This window comes from Micromys minutus (assembly GCF_963924665.1).
Source record: "Micromys minutus genome assembly, chromosome: 1".
NCBI lineage: Eukaryota > Metazoa > Chordata > Mammalia > Rodentia > Muridae > Micromys > Micromys minutus.
In genome coordinates, this window is record NC_137969.1 from 61,319,301 (window position 1) to 61,335,771 (window position 16,471).

The following is a 16,471-nucleotide window of genomic DNA, read 5'->3' on the forward strand; positions in this document are numbered from 1 at the left end:
TGAGTAACCATCAGTGGAAGAGAAACTTTCACAAACTCCACCCCATCTCTCCCTTCCCTTCTCTTGACAGCACGGGCGAGGCAAGGGTAGGACTGGAAGACAACCTAGGCTAGGTAGTGAGACCCTACTTCAACAAACAAAAGCAAACATGGTGGAGGGGGAAGGCAGAAGGGAGGAGAGAGAAAAGCAATGAGGAAAAGTGTTTTGTTTTGTTTTGTATTTTAGTTGCCATACACTCCAAGTCTCTGGCTCCAGAAGGCAACCAAATATGGCCCAACTGATAATTTGCTATTAAAAATTAAACGAAACACGGGCCCGTTGCCACTTAAAGCTGATTATCTTCCGAACTCGAGGAGAGGTAGCCACACCGGAGAAGTACTCAAGCGGATTATCTTCCGAACTCGAGGAGAGGTAGCCACCGGGAAGTACTCCACCCACTGAGGCGCTGAAGCAAGAGCCTTATCCAGCCGCAGTCCTTTCCTTCCCTTTCCACCTTTTTCCCAGGCTTCTTGAGTCAGCAAGGTTCTCGGCGGCAGAGTCCAGGTCCCGCCCATCGCTTCCCGGAGGGGCGTGTCCTCTGTGGGGCGTGGCCTGAGGTCCCGCCTCCTCCCGCGTCCCCGCGGCTGACCGACACGAGCCAGGCGACTCGCTGCGCCGTCAGGACGCGAGCCGAGGCAGAGCGGATCCGCACGCCGCAGCCATGGGGAGCCGCGTGTCCCGAGAGGAGTTCGAATGGGTCTACACGGACGAGCCCCACGCCTCCCGGCGCCGGGAGATCTTAGGTAAAGATCGGCGCCCCGTTATGTGCGCGCGGCCGTGTGCGGGCCCTGTGCGGCCTCCCGCGCGCACCGTGTGAGCGCGGCCTCCGCGGCCCCTCCAGCCGCTCGGCCGCCGGCGCGGGAGAGGCCGCAGCAGCGGGGCGCGGGACGGGCTCCGGGCGGGCCGGAGGACCGGGGGATGGGGGCCTGCGTGCTCCCGCTCGCCGCCGGCCCTTCGGTGGTCAGGCGCTGGCGGCCTCCGCCCGCCTGTGAGCTGAGGGTCCTCCGGTAGGGCGACCCGGACTCACCCTTCCTGCCTGGACAGTGAAGGGTGCCTCACTCCGGGTGGAGGGGTGGGCTCGAGCCCGGACGCCTACTTGGCTCAGGGCGTGGTCCAGGGGCATCCCCGGCGCCCGGAGCCTCGATCACGTGATCCAGTCTGCCGCAGGCCTAGCGGGGGACCAGGTCCTGGTGACCCTGGGCTTCCCAGACCGAATGGCTCCTGTGAGTCCTTATTCTAGTGATCTGCGGGACCGGCCGGATAGGAAAGGCGCGCAGCTTAGCCTCCGGGACCTTAGGACAGGCTAGGCCTGACTTAGGAGACTGTCAGGGGTTTCCACATAAGCGAGAGAGGTTTCTCATCCACGCAGGCTGCTCTTAAGAATAGGACAAATTGTTGGGTTGAGAACTTTGCATACATTACCCAGTTCAATTTTCAGTTCCCAGTACTTTGCCTGGGCAGACATCAAGATGAAGTAATGTTTGTGAGGAAGATTCCAACCTTCATAATTAGATGGCAGCCAAAGAATATGCCTTTTTTAAAAACTTGGTGCTTGATATAGAAAGTTTTTTGATTTTTAACATTTGTCTTGTGGGTTTTTCTTTAACTGAGAAAATCAACGAAAGACCATTGGATGTGAGGAATTGTGCCATACCCAGCATTTCACACTCTTAAAAATATTTATCTGGTGGGGGAGGGGGCAGCGGTGAGGACCTGATTTCTGCAGTAGTTGCTAAACTTAGACATTTCTTGTTTCACACATCACAGTGACTAGCAGCCATTCAAATAAACTATTTTTCTAGTCGTGGAATTCACTCTCCGGGATTTCCTGGTGCTAGTAAGTTCTCTACCATTGAGCTGCACCCCTAGCTTCTGCCCTGGGATTTAGATTGGGTGACTACGTTGGAAAGGTGAAACTTCAGTCATTATTATCACCGCCTGAGCTGTCAGTTGCTTTGGGCTCTTCGGTTTTGTCTTTGCTTTCCTGCTGTGATAAATGCCTGCTACTCAAGGGAGGAATGACTTTGGCTGCTGGCTTCCACCTGTCCTCACATGTGCCATTGCTTTTGGGTGAGGGTCTGGTGAAATCACAGTGGAGGGGGCATTTGATGGAAAAAAGCGATCCCCTCTGGTCAGCCCGGAAGCAGAAAGGGAGCAGGAGGAAATGCCCTCTGTGGCATGCCTCCATTGCTCACCTATGCCTTTTTTCTTCTGTTGAGTCCTTTGGAGGAGTAATAAGGTTAGAACCATCAGGATCCTCACCGTGACCAGATCCATCAGCTGCGGTCCAAGCCTTTCATGCCCTGTTGTATGGTGGTACCACATTTTACTTAAGAGCTGTTTGATCGACATTTGAGCTAATACCCTCCCCCCTACCCACACACACACTTTCAGCTGTTTTTAATAGTATTCCTTTGAATGTCAATCCAATTGACATTCCTTCGAATCCAGGGTATGGATTCGTTTTCATTTGGGGATCGCTGGCAGTTCTCTGTTTAGCATTTTGGCTGAGTGTCAGACAGTCCAAACTGTTTTACATGCTCACCAACGGTGTATGAAGAGTCTGAGTTTTACGATTTAGAGTTCCTATAAAACAAACGTCCTTTCCTATGTCCGCTGTGCTAACTCAATGGTTTATATAAGTGTGCCAGAGCCTGGGTTATAGAGATGCTCACTGGTTCAGAGTACAAAAGCACCTGTTGTCCTGGCAACAGACACAGGTTCAGTCCCAGTGATACATGGTTGCTCACATCTAACTGTAACTAGCTCTGGGGGAATTCGATTCCCTCCTTATCTCTGCAGGCAACAAAGCACCACATGGCTCACAATACATGCAGGCAGAAGACTCAAACACATTAAATAAATAACCAAACATCTTAAAAGTAATTATGTACAGGCTTTGTCTAAACATAAATAATTATTTTAATATAAAAGGATTGGGATATCCAGATTAATTTTCCTTGCATAAATTGTTGTGGCTTTATTACCAGAACATATTCCTTTCCTTTAGAAAATAAATATTTCATAAAGTCTGTAAGGGGAAGTATTGTGACTTAGGAAAGGGGAAAATCTAATTGCATTAATCTAATTGTATTAATTATAGTTGTTGAACTGTACTATGCTTTTGTTTCTTTCTGATTTCCTGTATTTTCTTTTCTTACAGCAAAGTATCCAGAGATAAAATCCTTGATGAAACCCGACCCTAACCTGATCTGGATCATAACCATGATGCTTCTTGTCCAGTTGGCTTCATTTTACTTAGTCAAAGACTTGGAGTGGAAATGGATCATTTTTTGGTCTTATGTCTTTGGCAGCTGCCTTAACCATTCCATGACTCTGGCTATCCATGAGATTTCCCACAATTTCCCCTTTGGCCACCACAGGGCCCTGTGGAACCGCTGGTTTGGAATATTTGCTAACCTCTCTCTCGGAGTTCCGTATTCGATTTCCTTTAAGAGATACCACATGGATCACCATCGATACCTCGGAGCTGATGGCATTGACGTAGATATTCCTACTGATTTTGAGGGCTGGTTCTTCTGCACCACTTTCAGGAAGTTTGTCTGGGTTATCCTGCAGCCTCTCTTTTATGCTTTTAGACCCCTGTTCATCAATCCCAAACCAATCACCTATCTGGAAATCATCAATACTGTGACCCAGATCACTTTTGACGTTATCATTTATTATGTTTTTGGTGTGAAATCTTTAGTCTACATGTTGTTAGCCACCTTGCTTGGCCTGGGTTTGCACCCAATTTCTGGGCATTTTATAGCCGAACATTACATGCTCTTAAAGGGGTACGAAACATACTCCTATTATGGGCCTCTGAACTTACTCACCTTCAATGTGGGCTACCATAATGAACACCATGACTTCCCCAACGTTCCTGGGAAAAACCTACCTCTGGTAAGTAGAGGACTTGATGTTTTTGTTCCTGATGATAATGTAATCAAAGTTAGTCATGGCTTGCTTATTGTAAAAGGAATCTAATGTTTCATGAGATTTCAAAACAGGAGAATTTATCTCCTTTGTCTACAGCCTAACTTAACTGTTTGGGGTTCTTAGGCTTAGTGGTTATGCTTAGAGTTATGCTCAGCAGTGTTGGGAAATGTGCATATCTTACCTGACTAACTAACCCAGAGGAGAAGACAGCTTCTCCACGCCGGAGCATCAGCTCATGGAGCACTTGTCACTGCCAGACGGTTGCAGGTGGTTAAGGCGAGTGGCTCTCATGACACAGGTGAGGTGACCACATCCTGACCTGTAGGGTGGACCCCTCCCCAGCAGGAGTGCTCTCTGGACAGTAGGCCTGCCACGTCTCACGTGTGGAGGAAACAGAAGAACACATTTCAGCTGCATTCTTTTCATCTGTCCAAAACCAGGAATCTTAAAAAATAGAAATACATAGGAAAAAGAATAGTTTTCTTTCCTTTGTTTTTTAAGCTATGATGTATATAAAGGGACCCTAACAGATACTTTATGCTGTGCCCACTCAAAGTTTTAAACACTGACTGTTGAGAAACCACATCTGACATGCATGATAAGGAATTACAGCAAGTGGTGATTGCTCTGGATCTGGTTAAGAAAAGACTGTAAACTCTCCTCAATGGGTAACCCTTACCATAAAAAATATATGTTGCTGTATTCAAAGTTGACACGAAGGGTTAGATTGGTACATACTCGGGAAGAAAGCAGAGTGTGGTGTGTTCCGTGTACAGTGTACATGTAAAGTGAGTGTGTGAGGGCTAATTGGGACGTTTGAGAGTTCCTTTTGCTGTCCTCTGCTTTTCAGATTGGGAGAATGCAACATGCAAGTGTCAGGAGACAGCTTTGAAGCAGGGTGCAAGGTGATGTTCATCTCCAGCCCCTTGGTGCCGTTCTGGTGGGGCCTGAGCTGCCCTCTTCTGTGATTAGGGAACTGAGTCTTTGATATTTTTTAAGAAGGATTGTGATTTAAAAGAATCAGCATATCAGTGACTGCTCTTCCATGCTCTCTCCTACCCCTTTGTAAGTTAATAAACTATAAACCACCCTAGCGTTAGATAGCCCTTCCTTTCCTGTTCTAAGATGTCTGCCTACAAGGAACTCTGTTTATTCAGTAATTACCTAGCATTTATTGCACAGTCCCTATGTAGTTTTAACATTTTAACTTTTAAAAGGAGTTTGTGTATTTTTAGTGACTTTATTTTATGTGTATATATGTTTGCACATATGTGTACCATGTGTGTGCATGTCTGGTGCCCTCAGAGGCCAAGAGAGTGCCTTAGCTGCTGAGCTCTCTCTCCAACACCAGCACAGAACATTTCCCAGCATACCCTTTTCAGTTATTTTACAGTGCCATAAGAATTGTGGACATCCTGTGTCAGTGTGAAGTGGGCACACAGCTGACAACTTCCCTAGGCTCTCGGATTCTTAGCATTGAGAATTTGATTTTTTTCTTTTTAGCTTTGTATCTTTTAATGTATACATTTCCTGGGCTTCTTGTGTTTGTGATGGTCCCGAGTGCATTTTCTGTCTCAGTCTTGACTCCTTGACTTCGTGCTTGCCCAGGCTCTGAACCAGCTCTGAACGGGCTCCATCATCTTAAGATTTGGGATGCTACCATCTCTTTGCTCCAGCTGTTAAGTGAAACTGGTTGCTCCTGGCTTTCCCATCAATCTGGTGTTGATTTGATGGAACTGTTTATGTGTGTGTGCCCTGTAAGCCATCCTGATTTGTGAAGAACTGCAGATGGTCTAAAGGACCATGAGGGAAAGCATCGGCCTTGTTTGGGTTTTGTCCCTCTGTCAGTGTCATCCTGAAGCCTCAGTAACGGGTCACCTTTTCACTCCCAGGTGAGGAAAATCGCAAGCGAGTACTATGATAACCTCCCGCACTACAACTCCTGGATCAAAGTGCTGTATGACTTCGTGATGGACGACACAGTAAGTCCCTACTCACGGGTGAAGAGGCCTCCGAAAGGGAACGAGTTTCTGGAGTAGACATCGTCACAGCCAAAGGAATTCCTGTCCACAGCTTCAAAATAGGTGGTAAAGGGGAGTTTTTATCTCGTTAAGCCTGAGGTCAGTGATGCCCAGAAGCTGCGCTGGCCTCAGTTCCATCAGAGGCTCCTCTGACAGCCTGCCGCGTGCCTGTGGCTCCTGCGCTTGCTCAGCTGTACTCACAGTCCATATCACTGTTACTGAAGGCGTCTTTACTGTGTCTGCCATGCTGCAAGCAAATCATAAAAAGCTTATGTTCTTTTTCATCATAAAGTTTTGCTTTATTAAAGCCCCTAATAAACTGAACTGTTAATTATATATATTAATGTTCATTGCATTGTTATATTTCTATTGTATTGGTATAGTTGCCACAGTGCTAGGGAGAACTTTAAAACTTTATCCAGAAGTTTTATTTTGTTAAAGGCTTGACTTGAGCTCATACTGTGTAAGTTTCGTCTGGATTCAATCATTTATTCTTAGGGGGGAAAGGAAGGCTTATAAGACTTGGAAACTGATGAAATGCTCCGTCACAAAGTCCCTCCTTGAGGTTCCAGACACTAAGCACTTTCTGGAGGAGCTTTAGTTAATTCAACAGGAGCGTCGAGGGTCAAGGATGCAGAGGGACATTTGTGAGTTTGCCACTGTTGTTGCAACTGCCTTTGAGTTGTCGATGATCCTGTAAGTAATCCAAATAAATTCACTGGTTTATTAAGCTAGCCTTAGGTGGAATTTCTTTGATCTGTCTCTGGTACCCCAAGTGATATCAACAGAAGAACCGTTTATGTCTTCCCTGACAAAGTTGAATAACCCTAAAAGGATGAGGTGGAAATTTTTTTATAAATTACTGAGGTGGTTTGTTGTTTGTAGTTTTGTTGGTTTTTTGAGACAGGGTTTCTCTGTGCAGCCCTAGCTATTCTGGAACTCACTCTGTAGATCAGACTGACCTTGAACTCAGAGATCTGCCTGCCTCTGCCTCCCAGATACTGGGCTCAAAGGTTTGCACCACCACCACCTGGCAAGTTATTTGTTCTTAATTTTTACTACTATCCCTGCCACCTAACCTAGACACTGCTAGATCCTGAATAAAGTCTTTACTAAATTTAACCACACCCATATTCGACTTCCTTCCTCAGCTCTGTTGACTCTCAACACTGGAAGCAGCTGACAGACTTTATACTCTTGCACTGTTGTGGCAACACTGTGGCTTGGTAGTGGGGGTTTGTCTCTAGTAGCTAACATCCTGTGCTATTAATAAAATCGGCAGTCCTGGCTACCTCAGAAGTGTCACTGGAGGAAATGCAATGTAAAACATGTTTTTAGAAGGTCAGCTGTATTGCTCAGGGATGAATCCTCTGTGGGACTGACAAACCTTCACAATTCCAGTGTCACCTGTAAGTTCTTTTTTTCTTTTCTGACCTTGGTGGGGGGTGCTGTAACTCTAGTCAGTTCTTGTCTATTCAAGGATGCCACTAACTGGGCAGTAGGAACGTTGGGCCCTGGAGCCTCCAAAGGCCAGAGAGATGCTGCAGGGCTTCACTGCAGTTCTTGTCAGTCTCAGCTCTGTTCCTCATCCAGGTCTCAAGGCTTCACCCTCTTCCCTGCTCCAGCCCTAACCCACAACAGGCCAGGAACCATTTCCCTAATGAGCACTTTTCATGTGGCTTTGATCGAGTTGCAGAAATAGCTTCCCTGAGGTGGTGACTCCTTAAGAGAAATCGATGACTGATTTTTGTGTTCCCCAACCTGAACAGGCCTAGTACTAGACTGCAGTCCTGGTTAATGGGATGAGACTAGCATCTTGGAATTCTACTGAGTTTTATCTAAAAGCCAAAGAATGTGTGTTTATATAACCCTTAGATAAATGCAGTATCCAAAGGTTAACTGATAGCTAAATTTAAAACACAGAGCATTTATTGGGAAATGTTTTCACTGTTTGCTGTCCAGCTATGGTCTTTAATTATAGTTTGCAGCAGTGGGGATGGAACCCAAGGCTCCCTGAATGCTAACCAGGCACCACCGAGACACTCTCCCCATCTCTAGTGCTGTCTTAATAGCATCTCAGCATCTCTATGTACACCGCTCTGCATATGTGGTTGTGTATACTTCTGTCTCCATACATAACACTGGTGCATTTCATAGATAAAAACTGAAGCTTAAAGAAATGTATTGGCCCCTGCTCGGGGGTCACGATGGACAGCAAGATGGCTTCCGCCACCAGGGTCGTGCAGATAGTGAAACCACATGCTCCACTAATAAAGTTCCCTAACAGAAGAGACAAACCTAAACTCAGTGCCTCAGAAGCTTTGGGATCTGCTGCACAAGGCCCCCACTCCTCTGTAATTTCACAGCATTCTAAAGGAAATATGTCCCCAGATTTACTGATGCATCAGGGACCACCAGACACTGCAGAAATAATAAAACCATTACCTCAGAAGTACAGGAGGAAACCTATGTCTCAAGAGGAAATGGAATTTATCCAGCGTGGGGGTCCAGAGTGATCGCTGTGGCTGCTTCTTGTCACAAGACAAAAGGATTAGCTTTACAGTAAAGGACTTCCACAATGTCAAATGAAAAGTTATATATTAAGCAACCTTCATAAATATTCTGTAAGCAGAATGAAGTTTAGAAACTCCAGGTGGTCACATGTATCTCCTACGTTGTGTATCTTGGTCAGCTTCTCCACGAGCTGACCTGAACACTTATTAAAGTCTACATTTAAAAAAAAAGAAAGAGAGAAATGTATTAAGAGTCCATGATGCTTTGGGTCCCTGTCTTGACTTCCCCCACAATGGACTGTTCACTGGAATTGTCTTATTAGACATCTTTCCTCCAGCAACAGACATAGACTAGGGTGATGTTCAGCATTGCAGGATTTAAATATCGAGCATTGTTTAAATCCCTAGCAGAAGGGTGGAAGGGCATCTGTTCCTGGGTTCATTCTACAGAGCCAAGTGCAGATGTGGTTCTAGTGCATGTCAGCATGTGGGTAACTTATCTCTGGTGTTGAGCTGTTCACAGGTTCTGGTGTTGAGCAGCCTGAGACCACATGATAACAGTGAGTACTTGGAGCTGTCGAAGCCTGCCTTCTCGATAGTCTACCTGCTGTTGATTTGGAAGATTTTTTTTCATTGTTTGAACAAGGGTACAGTTTGTTTCATGTCAAGGAAAACATAGGCGCTGTTGTCATTTGGAATGAAAGAACAGTCTTAGGACCTAGGGTTAAGAATGGCCTAGGGTGTAATAAGTGCATAAAATGTTCCCAGCCTACAGAGAGTAGACACAGCTAAAGCATCCAGTGAAGGCACCTAAGCCTGTATAGGATGACAATCACCTAAGGCACAGCCACAGTGGGGAGGACCTGCTATGGGGAGGGAGTAGGGTTTACCAAGAAGTGGCTCTACAGGTCAGATGAAATGATGAGGAGCCTCACCCAAACGCTTAGCTTTTGCCAAAAATCAGTGTGACCTCACAGTTGGCTCAGGAAGCCAGGAACACTTTGAGGGAAGGTTTCAGGTGCTGACAGGTCTGAGCATCGCTGTGGGTCCAAAAGGTGATGATGCTGATCACAGTGTGTGTGTGCGTGTGTCCACCCATCTGTGATGCCTCTCATGGTACATGTGTCTGTGTGTCAGGAGGTCTGTGAACTGTGGCTGCATGGAAGGAGGGGGGTGGACAGGCAGGTGGGACTCACAGAAATATAAGTTGCTTTTGTAGTCTAGGATTAATGGTGACTGGGCACACATTGTTCTACACATTATGCTCTCTGAAGGGCTAAAGGGATACTTTGTGCCCAAAGCCTGCAAAAATGGACTTGCCTTCTCTGTGAGGCCTCAAATTCTGCTGGTCAGCAATTTCTAATCCAAGGAGAATTTCTCTAACCCATCTCCTCTAGGTCATTCTATCAAAGGCTGCTGCTCTTCCTGGCCACTGGGGGAAGATTCAGTAAGACTCCCAAGTGACACTTCCATTGTCCAGTTTGTGGCTTGAACCTCTCATTCCCGAAAGAGTGGGCAGCTGGGATTTCTCCTGGCATAAGTGAGTGTGTGTTATACACTCTGAACAGCAGTCTTCCTGGTGGCCATAAACACACAGCCAGATCCTGCATTTCCTTTACTGACTGAACCGTCCCTGAACCAGGAAGTCAGTTCATTCCTGTAATCTTCAGAGAAAACCCTTCATTTCAGTTTTCTGGGTTTTAAGCACAAAATACCTGCTTCAACACATGAGAATGCTGAAGCCCACATAGCCTTTCAAAGGCGGAGATTAGGAAGTAGTATGTTTCTGTGCCCAGTCAAAGAACCGTGAAGGGTAGGTTCTTTATCCAACACCCATCACTGCCCAGAGCGGGTCCCAGTTTCAGTGCCCAGCCTGAGTGTCTGTGTGTAGCAGCTGTCCAGTCTCAACCCACAGGGACCATAGACTGCTGAGAAGTGCATCTACCATCTTTGGGGTTGCTTCGTAGAGATTTGTTCTTGAGCCAGCATGAGATCTCATTCCCCATCCAACTTTAAAGACTTGGAACTGAAAATAGCCCTGGGTTCTAGTTCATCATCAGTCACCTTCTCAAAAGTAGACTGAAAACGAGAGAGCTCACCAAGCACCAAGGTCAGAAAGCACACTGCCCGTCCTGAAGGCATCAGGCCCTGTCATCTCTCAAAACTTCCCATTACACTGGTTCAGTCACAGGCCTGACACAAGTGTTTAGCTGCCTTAAAGAGATCTGCAGCTCTTTGTTTCCAGTAGGGTAGAAAGGGAAATAAAGGAACTTTCTAGAAGCTCCCACTCAAAGCACCCTCCCATCCCTGGTCTCTTGAAAACTTAAGCTGGTTCTTAGCCAGCTAACCCGGTGTCCTGATTCTGTGTGGTTAGTCATACACGGACCACCATACCTGAGAGCGCAGAAAGAGTTCCTGAGTTTACCTGTATGGACACCATGTGTGCATTATTAGTTTTTGTAGTTTCATCTTTAAAATAAAGATCCAAGTGCTATCATGGCTTAGGAAAGCAGCATCCTTCCAGTGTCCAAGATCATCTCTATTGAATACACCCATTAAAAAGTAGATTGATTGTCTGGTCTGTCTCCTCAAGGAAGAGACTGACACTCCGAGATATTAGGTAACTTCTCATAGTTCTGCCTTGAGTGCTGGCACAACCCCTGGCAGTTGGAACCATTCTAAGTCAAAGCCCTTGCCTCCACCCCGTGACACCGCCCTTCCATTATTGTTCATTAGGTAAGGCTCTGCTTGTTCAGCAGAGAAACTGGAATTAGGCAATGACAAGTCCTGCTGGGAAGATTCACTAAGTGTCACCGTAAGACGCTTGCATGATAAGGGCTGGCGGTCTCTGCTTGTTGGTGCTCTCCCCTCCCCACTCCAGGTTGGAGGGAGGGGATGCTATGAGTGATTTCTGCCACCAGCGCAGCCTTATAACGTCTGCCAGGAACATGGCCACGTTTCTCTAGACCTGTCAGCCCGGCTGTCCTCAAGTTTACCTTGGCCCTGCAAAGGTTTGTTTTGTAAATTAATAACAAGCAAGAGTTGTTAACCCTGAGGATTGAGAGAGAAAGGCCACTTCCACAATTCTTAAGCCAAATTTGAAGCAAACTTTAATTAAATAATGGACTCTGGCCAGAGCCATTCTGGGGTTGCGGGGAAACAGCCAATAGCCATTTTTCGGAGGCTTAAAAAGGTTAAACTGTAAGGCCTTCACATTTCCGATCAGATCCAGTCAGGGGCCAGTGTACTTCCTGTCCACACATACCTCCCATCTAGAGTGATCAAGTACCTACGGTGTAGTTAGGTCAAACAATCATAACCTCCAGGACTTCAGGAAGTGTGCAAAAGGGTTATAGCTATTTTGTCTTATGTATCTCTTAGGCACAGTAATTAAAACTTAAAAGCATAGCTTTGGCTCACGGAGAGTATAGGAACAACTTTAACCTGGTGCACAGAATCCTGACTGTTGGCATGGATGAAGTTTCTGTCCTAAGTCCATTTGCAACTGTGTGGATCTTTATGGGCTGTTTAATCCCACATCTTGTCCTTGTGGTTCATTCAAGAGCACAAAGTAACAGGGAAGACTAACTTGTATAAAGCCAGAGAGCCTAAATTCAAATCCAGTGTCTAAAATCAAAGGCTACAACTTTATAGATGATTTATATATATATATCAATAATACTATAATCCTCAAATTCAGAGACATCTTCCAAATTAATGTATGATGGGGTGGTTTGTTTGTTTGTTTGTTTGTTTGTTTTTGTACTAATTCAGCCACCCACAGGTAACTGGAGCATAGACCCACAGTGGGTTAGGTATGTAGCTTCTGAACTCCACAGTGTTTTTCTGGATTTTCTTGGTCAGGAAATACTAAAGTTAAAGTCAGAAAAGAGCCTAGAGAGATGACTCAGTGGTTAAGAGTGCTGGCTGTTCTTCCAGAGGTCCTGAGTTCAATTCCCAGCACCAACATGGTGGCTCACAACATCTATTTGATTTGGTCCCCTCTCCTGGCAGTCAGGACTATATGTAAATGACAGAGCACTCCTAGACATAAATAATTCTTAAGGGAAAAAAAAGGAGCTTGTGGTCTTGAGTTCAGGTGCTTTGTTTTGTTTTTTAATGTGCATTGGTGTGTTTTTGCTTGTACGTGTGTCTGTGTGAGGGTTTCGGATCCTCCAAAACTGTAGCTACAGACAGTTGTGAGCTGACATGTTGGTGCTGGGATTTGAACCTGGGTCCTTTGAAAGAACATCTAGTGCTCCCAACCCCTGAGCCATCTCTCCAGCCCTAGAGTTCAGGTTTAAACAATCATTGGTTTTGTTTTGTTTCAGAACTGGCTTAGACACATACGAATTTATAAGCATAACCCCGAACAGCTCCGTTTAGATGGTCTAATTGCTACGTTGGAGCGATAGAGGGCCAGTTTGCCAAGGAGAGAAGGTGTCATTGAATTAACAACTCAGTTCAAAGCATCCTCTTCAGGCCTGGAGGATAAACCTGTAGTGCTCTGCACTGCCATAGGAAAGAGAAAGGAGATCAGGAGACAGGATGGCGGGGCCACTACTTTCTCTGAGCTTATCTTTTCAGCCTACCCACTACACTGCAGTGCCTTAGAGATCAAAGAAAGTCACCCGTGGTCATCACTGCCAGTGTCTCAGAGGTGCAGGTCCCTGTGGACCATGGGAACATCAGAGTCTTAGATGAACTGGACTAAGGGCAAGATCTTTGCCCTTAAAGTCACATCTTTACTGGACTAAGGGCAAGATAAGTCACATCTTTACCAGACAAGAGCAGTTAGAGCTGCTGCCCAAGCTATTGTTTGACATCTTGTTTCTAAAACAACTGTGATGAAATGCAAGATTGCTGTCATTTTTAGATGCATAGCTCATGAGCCGGAGAGCTGTCTCAGTGGTTAGGACTGATTGTTGCTCTTCTAAAGGACCTGTGTTGAGTGGCTCACAGCCACCTGTAACTCCAGCTCCAGGAGACCCTCTTCTGGCTCTCGTGAGCACCTGCACACAGGTGGCACATGTACACACACACACACACACACACACACAGAGAGAGAGAGAGAGAGAGAGAGAGAGAGAGCACTTGCAGTTGTGCGACCATCTTCAGGACTTTTCTCACCTTACAGACTGAAGTTTGATGCTCATTAAACACCTTCCCATTCCCTTCCCTCAGCCCCTGGCAATCACCTAAATTGTATTGCTTGTTTCTCAGCCTTTGACATAACGGTGGTGTTTTGGGGTCTTTTTTTGTTTTGTTTTGTTTTTTTTGTTTTGTTTAAGATGGATAAACTCTTGTCTCCATGCCTGCCTGTTTCTCACACACAGTAAGAAAGAGAAGCAGTAATCAGGAGTGGAGTCAGAGCCCCCCTTCCCAGCCATACGGAGGTGTGGTCTCTGTTAACACCCTGATGCATTTTTTTTTCTCCATATGGGCAGAGAGACCAGTGAGCTGGCTGCTCTTATTGTAGAAGCAACATGGGGAGATGCTCATTGAAGATACTCACAGGAGATGCTCACAGAAGATTACCCACTTCAGGGCTGAGCTGTGCAGATAGAAGCCAGGCCTTTTTATATTTAAGGTGAGCACTGAAGGATATTAAAACTGGCTCCGAGAATGGGGATGCCTCAGTCCTTCTTAGAAGGGAGAACAAAATACTCATGAGAGGAAATAAAAGGACAAATAAAGGAGCAGGGACCGAAGAAAAGACCATCCAGAGACTGCCTCACCATATGCAGCCACCAAACCCAGTCACTATTGCTGATGCCAAGAAGTGCTTACTGGCAGGAATCTGATATGGATGCCTCCTCAGAGGCTCTGCCAGAGTCATACTGATACAGAGGAGGACGCTTGCAGCTAAACATAGGACTGAACACAGGGACCCCAATGGTGGAGCTAGAGAAAGGTCTGAAGGAGCTGAAAGGGTCTACAACCCCATAGGAAGAACAACAATATCAACCAACCAACCCCCCACCCCCAAGAGCTCCCAGGGACTAAATCACCAACCAATGAGTTTGCTTGGTGAGACCCATGGCTTCAGTTGCATATGTAGCAGAGGATGGCATTGTCTGGTATCAATGGGAGGAGAGGCCTATGGTCCAGTGAAGGCTTGTTTTCCTAGTGTAGGGGAATGCCAAGGCACTGAGGTGGGAGAGGTTGGTTGGGAGCATCTTCATTCATGGAAGCAAGGAGAGGGGAAAGGGGAGAAAGGGGATAACATTTGAAATGTAAATACAGAGAATATCCAATAAAAATGATAATTAAAAGCTGGCTCCTGACTTATGTGCACTCACTGTAGCTCATGGTCACACGATTTGTTTATTTAGTTACTTAGATTCTTTATTTGGAAAAGGTTTCAGGTATTCCAAACTAACCTTGAACTGATTGATCGATCTTACTGCCTCCACGTCCACGTCGGGTGTTCTGTGATTCTAGGCATGTACTACCATGCCTGGCTTTGTGCTGTTTGCTCATTTAATTGCATGGTTTGCATAGATATTCATCCTGGAACTGGGTTTCAAAGCTGAGCCTACTGTGAGAGGCACCCCTGTGGTCTCTGGCTCCTCCCTTTCTCACAATCTCTCTTCCCACTCCCTCCCTCTTTGTGTTCCAGCCCCAGCAGCCTCTCTTTGTTCCACAGAGCCAAGATTGCCACAGGGTAGGGCCTTCTCAGCTCCTTATGCATGGACCAAGTCCTGTACAACCAAGTCCTTTCTCCCCCAGCTCTCAACTCAGAGGTCGGCTTTTAGAGGAAGCTTTTCCTACGAAACTATGTGACTTTCACTTTCATCCAGGTGAACCAGATTAACCAGGGATGGAGAACTAACACACCAGGCAGTGGGGGCAGTGGGGGCAGTGGGTGCTCGATCCACTGCAGTCCCTGGGACAATGAAAGAATGGTCTCTGGGACGGTGATGCAGACTTGAGTCTTTCAGTGGCTCACACGGTTTCGCCATGTATTTTACTCAGTTGGCATTTGTAAAATTGAAGACAGGGCTTGCATAGTCTAAGCTGGCTTTGAACTAGCTACCTTCTGTCCTCTCCTACCTCTAGAGAGCTAGGATTACAGGCATGTGCTACCACACGATTCTATGCTCTGCTGGGGAAACATCTCAGAGTTTCATATCTATTAGCTCTTGCACACCGAAAACAAAGCTACACTCCCAGGCTGCATTACAAGATTGTTTACAAACACCCTCTGAGGAGCCAGAAAGAGACAAGCTCACCAAGCCCCATGCCTCTCTGCTGAGTGTTCACCCTGGGGAACTTCAGGTGTGCTGTTGGGACGAGAGCAGAGGAAGCACGAAGTAAAAGAAACCCAGGAAGAAGGACTGCTGTCTTCAGTGGGTCTGCCCCAAAACTGCTGCTGGGTTCCAGTGGTGTCACATCACCTCTCCCCTGTCATTCTCTAAGTAAATCTCAGAGGCCCTAGGATGGAGGTGGCCCTGACAGCCCCTCAGATTGCAGATTAAAAAAAAAAAAAAAAAAAAAAAGCCAGAAAGGCAGTAGAGTGAATTTGCTCATGCCTACCTGTCTGGCTGGTTTTGTGTCGACTTGATACAAGATGGAATTATCACAGAGAAAGGAGCCTCCCTTGAGAAAATACCTCCATGAAATCCAGCTGTAAGGCATTTTCTCAACTGGTGATCATGGAGGGAGACCTCGGCCCATTGCGTGTGGTGCCATTTCTAGGCCGGTAGAGGGATGTTACTGGCTTGCTTCCCTCCATGGCCTCTGCATCAGCTCCTGCTTCCTGAACTGCTTGAGTTCCAGTCTTGACTTCCTTTGGTGATAAGCAGCAATATGGAAATTGTAAAGTGAATAAACCCTTTCCTCCCCAACTTGCTTCTTTTTTTTTTTAAAGATTTATTTTATTTTATGTTATGAATACACTGTCACTGTCCTCAGACACACAAGAAGAGGGCATCAGATGCCATTACAGATGGT

At 46.1% G+C, this 16,471-nt stretch overlaps 2 protein-coding genes across 2 annotated transcripts; both read left to right on the forward strand.

Annotated features, from left to right (window-relative positions):
- Window positions 1-633: 633 nt before the first annotated feature.
- Window positions 634-6,736, forward strand: DEGS1 (delta 4-desaturase, sphingolipid 1). Its single transcript, XM_080933003.1, has 3 exons — window positions 634-782; window positions 3,203-3,945; window positions 5,874-6,736. The coding sequence occupies exons 1-3, from the start codon at window positions 701-703 to the stop codon at window positions 6,018-6,020; spliced, it is 972 nt and encodes a 323-aa protein (XP_080789129.1). The 5' UTR covers window positions 634-700; the 3' UTR covers window positions 6,021-6,736.
- Window positions 6,737-8,195: 1,459 nt separating this feature from the next.
- On the forward strand, window positions 8,196-8,518 carry LOC308421517 (alpha-ketoglutarate dehydrogenase component 4-like; the record flags this gene model as incomplete). The annotated part of the gene is made up of 1 exon (XM_080917918.1): window positions 8,196-8,518. Exon 1 carries the CDS (start codon window positions 8,210-8,212, stop codon window positions 8,516-8,518), a length of 309 nt encoding a protein of 102 aa, XP_080774044.1. The 5' UTR covers window positions 8,196-8,209.
- Between the last annotated feature and the right edge of the window lie 7,953 nt (window positions 8,519-16,471).

Coding starts and splice junctions, on each gene's coding strand:
- DEGS1 (XM_080933003.1), top strand. CDS start 701: ATGGGGAGCCGCGTGTCCCGAGAGGAGTTCGAATGGGTCTACACGGAC. Junction 783..3,202: donor CCGGCGCCGGGAGATCTTAG/GTAAAGATCGGC, acceptor CTTTTCTTACAG/CAAAGTATCCAGAGATAAAA. Junction 3,946..5,873: donor CTGGGAAAAACCTACCTCTG/GTAAGTAGAGGA, acceptor TTTCACTCCCAG/GTGAGGAAAATCGCAAGCGA.